This window comes from Oryzias melastigma, linkage group LG12 (genome assembly GCF_002922805.2).
Source record: "Oryzias melastigma strain HK-1 linkage group LG12, ASM292280v2, whole genome shotgun sequence".
Taxonomy (NCBI): Eukaryota; Metazoa; Chordata; class Actinopteri; order Beloniformes; family Adrianichthyidae; genus Oryzias; species Oryzias melastigma.
Window position 1 is genome coordinate 13591382 of NC_050523.1, and position 5679 is coordinate 13597060.

The following is a 5679-nucleotide window of genomic DNA, read 5'->3' on the forward strand; positions in this document are numbered from 1 at the left end:
TTTTTGTACATTTCATTATTTGTCTTTTAAAGAATTTGGTTTGATAAGCAGGAAGTTACATGAAAATATAGTTAATTTAAAAAATATAGTTAATTAAAAAAATATATCTATCATGTTTACAGAAATGTGTGCAACCCTGGTAGTGCCACAAAGTATCCCTTTTTCCCGTATAGTGCACTATATAAAATATTTTTACATATATATTTTTGACATTGTGTGAGGAAAATAAAAAAAAGGTCCAGGACATGACATCACAAAAAAAAAATCTCTCAAATTAGCATTTTTTGCACACAAATTAGTATCTTGTGCACACAAGTTAGTACGTTGTGTGCACAAATTAGTATCCTGTGCGTACAAATTAGAATGTTGTCAAATTATCTTGTGCAAACAAAGTAGTATCTCGTGTGCACAAGTTAGTAGGCGTATCTAGTGCGCACGTTAGTATCTCGTGCACAAATTAGTATCTTGTACACTCAAGTTAGTATGTTGTGTGCACAAATATGCATCTTGTGCAAAAAGTTAGTATCTTTTGCTCAAAATGTAGCAAGTTAGTATTTAAGGTCAACACATCAGTAACTTGTGCGCACAAGTTAGTATCTTGTTTGCACAAATTTGCATCTTTTGCGTACAAGATAGTATCTTATGCACACAAATTAGCATTTTGTCAACACACGTAATGCTAACTTGTGTGCAGAAGATACTAGTTTGAGGGGGACAATTTATATTTATTTTTTAATGTCATGTCCAGGGCTTTGTACAAACTAATAAAACAAACAAAGAAAAACAAAAAATATATATGTTTTTATTACACTAGACACGTAGGGTAAAATAATTAGCAAATAGTTTCTGCTAAAAGAACAAACAAAAACAAAACAAACCTCAAGGTTAAATTTTTTGGTTTGTTACTGCATTTTTATTAAACCTGATTTTCCTTCTTTCTTCAAACTTAAAAAGAAAAAATCAACATTAAAAGCACGGACCTGTTAACACTATAGCTGCCTAGGAATGACATATTTGACAACAGCTCCACTGAAGCGAGTTTTCGTGTTTTTCCGACATGGTGTGATGGCTTTGCATGGGAAGCAAAGAATAAAAAAAATATGTATATAAATTGCTGCCTTAACTACCAGCTGTACTTACCAAAACCAGCACAAATACATTCAGAAACAGTATAGCTTTATTTGTAAACCTTCATCATTAGTAGAATTGAAATCATGAGTCTCCCAAGTCAATGAAAAAATATACATTTAATAACTTATCAGTAAACAACCATAGAAGCGATTTATGAGATTGCGCAGTTTGTTTGGACGTGACACAGGCCGACAGAACAGATATTTTAGTAACATCCCAGTGAAGTGGATTTCGTGTGTTTCATTTGCATAACAGGCTTCAGTAAATATGGCTACCTCTTCTTCTCGCCGTGGGAGACAGATCCACGGCAAATTGCCTCAACGACACTGCAGTTACACAAAATAAAACAAGGAAGTAGCACCTGTTATCTGCTCTAGATCTGACATGAAAGGACAATCAAAAACCCCAGTGGACTCTAAAATGACATGATATTGCTTGATGAAAGTTCATTCTTTTTAAATTGACAAATGATCTTAATCTCAAAGTTTGCTAAAAGGTTAATGGGTTTTGAATAACAATGGCATTTTATATAAGGTTGGATACAAACCAGCTATTCAAAAAGTACTTCTGACAACCTAACTTAAAAAACAACATTTTCCATCAACATTTGAACAGTAACATGAGTGTACGGAGCCCCAAGAGTACCAAAAATTTCATTTTCAGTTTTACAAAAAAATATGTCTATATATTTATATTTGGGGAACAAGTTTTCTTGCGCTTACAAGGAAGAAAAAAATAAATAAAAGTCAATTATTTGGAACTGTGGGGGCTCCGTAGAATGCCAGCCAAATGGAGGAAAACATGGACAATCTTAAACATAGCAAGTGTTAAAAAAGTTTACACAAGCATGCTGGAATTCCAATATGTCCAAACTTAAAAGGAAAATAAATATTCACACGGTTATGAAACGCTTGCTGTGACGTTTTAATCAAATACTGCACCCACTATCGGCCGATGTTTGGCACCCAACACGCTCCTGTGTGAGAAGATCAGCTCGTGTGGTGTTTGACAGACAGAAAGACATTTTCTAAAAGTACATTTCTTCTTCTTTGATATTGCACATCCTAAAGTACACTGAAGGAGATAACACAGTGTCATGTCGCGTGACTGTGTAAACCATATTGACTCTAACCCTGGAATCACATTAGTTTTTAGGACAAAACCACCTCCTTCAAGAGAGCGGAGAGCGACGTTGGAAGGAGTTTCTGCTCTTGACTGAAGGAGGAGTTTCAGAGCAGAGATATGGATAAGAGGGGGGAGACTGTGAAAGGCCAGAGGCAAAAAAGTCTGCTGCTATAGACCAGGAAATCTGCTCACGCCTGGACGCTGTGAGACACCATGCACAGCAGGTCGTGGTTGACGCCTGAGGGCCACTCCGAGAGTCCTAGGACTTGAAGACATGCACAGCTCGCACTACATACTGCCTGCAGATGGGGCACTCGCTCATCCTTTTGCCACATTTGGTGCAGGTTACCATGTGACCGCATTCTAGTAAGACACAGTCGATGATGGCATCCATGCAGATGCGACACAGGTTTTCATCCGCCGCCAGCTGAGCTTTTACACCATCTGTGGGTGGAAATGGAAAAATTAATGTCGGTTAACAGTCGCTCTCTGCATGGTTATGAAACGGTGGAGAGAGCAGAAACGATGTCTGAGAGTTCTCTGCGGTTCACCTTTAATTCTCTTGGCTCACACCCTGCTTTTGCTTTGAGCACTTTCCCCACTGTTACTGAAGTTGCATTTATTTATGAACTAATATTCAAAATATGACAAAATTAGGAAATGCTGTGAACACCTGCTTTTATTGGTGAAGTTTATGTGACAGAGAAAAATAATAATTGCACTGAAGTGGGTCAGTCAACTAGCAGAATTCAAAGAAAATTGTATTTTTGGTGTTTTTAACATGTTCTTGTGGCATTTTTTCTGCAACATTATATAGTTAAATAACTGGAACAATATTACAATAGATCACAAGATAATCAAAGAGGGACTTTAGACAATTTAGACAAAAGAGGAATCATTGCTGCAGAAAAAGCTAATCCATCCAACGATAAACTTCTTTAAAGCCACTGCTAAGCAGCAAGGCAGTAGAAAACACTCAGTACAAGTGCAAGCCGTCACAGGAGTGCTCGTCCCAGCAGGCCACACCATGAAGTGACCAGAGAAAAAGTAACACCTCAGATTCTTCAAGCCTCACCGAGCATGTTGAATTCTAAATTATACCACAGTGCAAAGAAAAGGTGTGACCCTATGCAAAGGGTTGACAAATGAAGATGCAAAAAAAGTCTTCAAGCCTTAATGACTCCATACTTTAGAGAAAGAGTAAAATCCAATTTAGAAAAGTTTTTTTTTTCAGGAGCACTCAGGTTTGCACGGACTTATCCACCAGCCTTCTTTTGCCTGCAGTCAGTTTTTAAAAGAGAAATTACTGAATTATTTTCTGTATTTAACCTTAAAATTTAGTTTTTTAAGTTTTGGACAAGAACAGGAGATGGATAAAGTGTGTGGTCATATTGGTTTTTGGCTACAGTTTTATTCAAGCCCCGTGAGGCTGTTCTAGAAAATCAGTCTATTATCTAAAGCAGCTTAATCCCTTTTGGGGTCAGGGGTTGCTGGAGCCTATCTGCTGGGAGAAGGCGAGGCACGCCCTAAATGGATATCTTAAATTAAAGTAATGTATATTGTAAACTGCTTTAGATGTTAAAAAATGGGTTTTGAAACCAAATTGTAAAAATGTATATTTTATTGTAGTTGACTGGATTATGCAACGTGACTCCTAGTGGTCACTTGGGAAATTGCATGTTCCCTAAAATTCTGTTTCCCTGGATTCAACCTGGAAGTCACTGAGTAGCTCTTTGGTAAACCAAACAAATAAAAAAATCTACAGAAACTCTGGTATGACTTGATGTCCCATATTCTCCACTTCTAGGCCACTGAGGTGGAATAATGCATAATTTCTTTGGTTCATACACCCCTAAATATCAAACAGGATCTGCTTTTTTAACACAATCTTTGTCTCTAATGAACTTTTCTCTTAATTTGATCATTTATTTTGTAAAATTGAGGAAGAAAAATATCAACTTTTGGGGAAAAACCCTCCAACGGCCAAACAACAATAATAACCAGCTGTTGTATCCTAACATATGAATAGAGCCACGCACATCCTGACAGATTAAGATCAAATCACGTCAGCGCTCGGCCTTACAGGAGTTAAACGCTGACTGACCAGCGCTGAGCTAAATCTGGCTCCTGCTGCTCGCATCTAATGTGACGGCAAGAAGCTCGACTGGCTGCAGTCTGTCTGCTGTCACGCCACAGCTGGATGCTAAGTGGGCTAATAAGGTCCTTGAGCCCCTCATGCAAACAAGGAGGCTTGACAATGTAATTACGCCGCATGGAGACATGCAGCTACTCAACTAATGTGATAGCTCATCAAGAGGTAGCATCTTTGACAGAGTGCATTAATGGCATGACAAGAGGCTGTCCCTCACAATTATATGGGGTAAAAATGGGGGAGACATTGATTCATGCAGGAAGCAATGACCATGTGGTTTTACCATACGTGATAATGACAGGAAACAAGTTGGGGGGGAGGGGCTGCAGCATGCATTACTGTCTATTGCTTGTAGATCAGTGCAGTGCACTGCGGTTGAGATAAGCATGAAGGAGAAACAGGGCACTTTGCAGCGATAGCTTACCTCCAACTCCACTGTTGCAGAGAGGTGGAGGATATGCAACCACTTTATAGATAAGAGTGGTCAGAAAGAGTTGGTAAGCATAAGAAAATCTTTATTTTAATGTACAGAAGTACAGAGCCCTGGACTGCACATAAAAAAGAAAAAACAATAATTTTTTTCATCAATTTAATAATTTGTAGACAGAAATTAGCATATAGGGGAAAAATGAGCAAATCGTGTGCATAAATTAGAATTTTTTTGAGCAAATTGGGATTTTGTGGGCAAATATTGCTAAGATTTGTATTTTGTGGGCACCATGTAGTATTTTATAAGCACAAATTAGCATGTTGTGCCCACAAATTAGTATTTAGTGGTCATGAATTTGTAATAGATCTTAATCCAAAAAATAAAAAAACATAAATGCTAATGTGCGCACAAAATTCAAATTTATGCCAACAAAATACTAATTTGTGTGCATAAAATGCAAATGAAATAGGAATTTGTGGCCAAAAATGCACATTTATGCTAACAAACTGCTAAATTACGAGCAGTAAATGCTGCTGAAATGCTAATTTGTGTCCCAAAAATGCTAATTCTTGCCAGGAAAATTTTTATTTGTGTGCACTAAATGCTAATAAAATACAAATTTGCGCCCAAAAATACAAAATTATGCTAACAAAGTGCTACCATGTGTGTAGTAAATGCTGCTGCAATGCTAACTTGTGCCCCAAAATGCTAATTTACGCTAATAAAATTTTAATTTGTGTGCAGAAATTCAGAATAAATTAGCATTTTTGCCCAAAAATGCTAATTTATGCTAAAACTGCTAACTTGTGAAGTAAATTTTTTTTATCGTGTGCTATGAAAT

General features: G+C 37.1%; 1 protein-coding gene across 4 annotated transcripts in view; it reads right to left on the reverse strand.

The window, feature by feature from the left end:
• Positions 1 to 1155: 1155 nt before the first annotated feature.
• The window catches only part of rnf34b (ring finger protein 34b), a 27786-nt gene continuing 23262 nt past the window's right edge, over positions 1156 to 5679 (reverse strand). For 2 of the 4 annotated variants that reach the window (XM_024299821.1, XM_024299817.2), the window contains exons 7-8: positions 4833 to 4874; positions 1156 to 2700 (exon numbers count right to left, since the gene is read on the reverse strand). In XM_024299821.1, the coding sequence (XP_024155589.1) occupies positions 2516 to 2700; positions 4833 to 4874 (227 nt within the window). In that variant the 3' untranslated portion in view covers positions 1156 to 2515. The remainder of the gene's footprint in view (positions 2701 to 4832; positions 4875 to 5679) is intronic. The other 2 variants (XM_024299819.2, XM_024299818.2) reach the window with 1 other exon arrangement.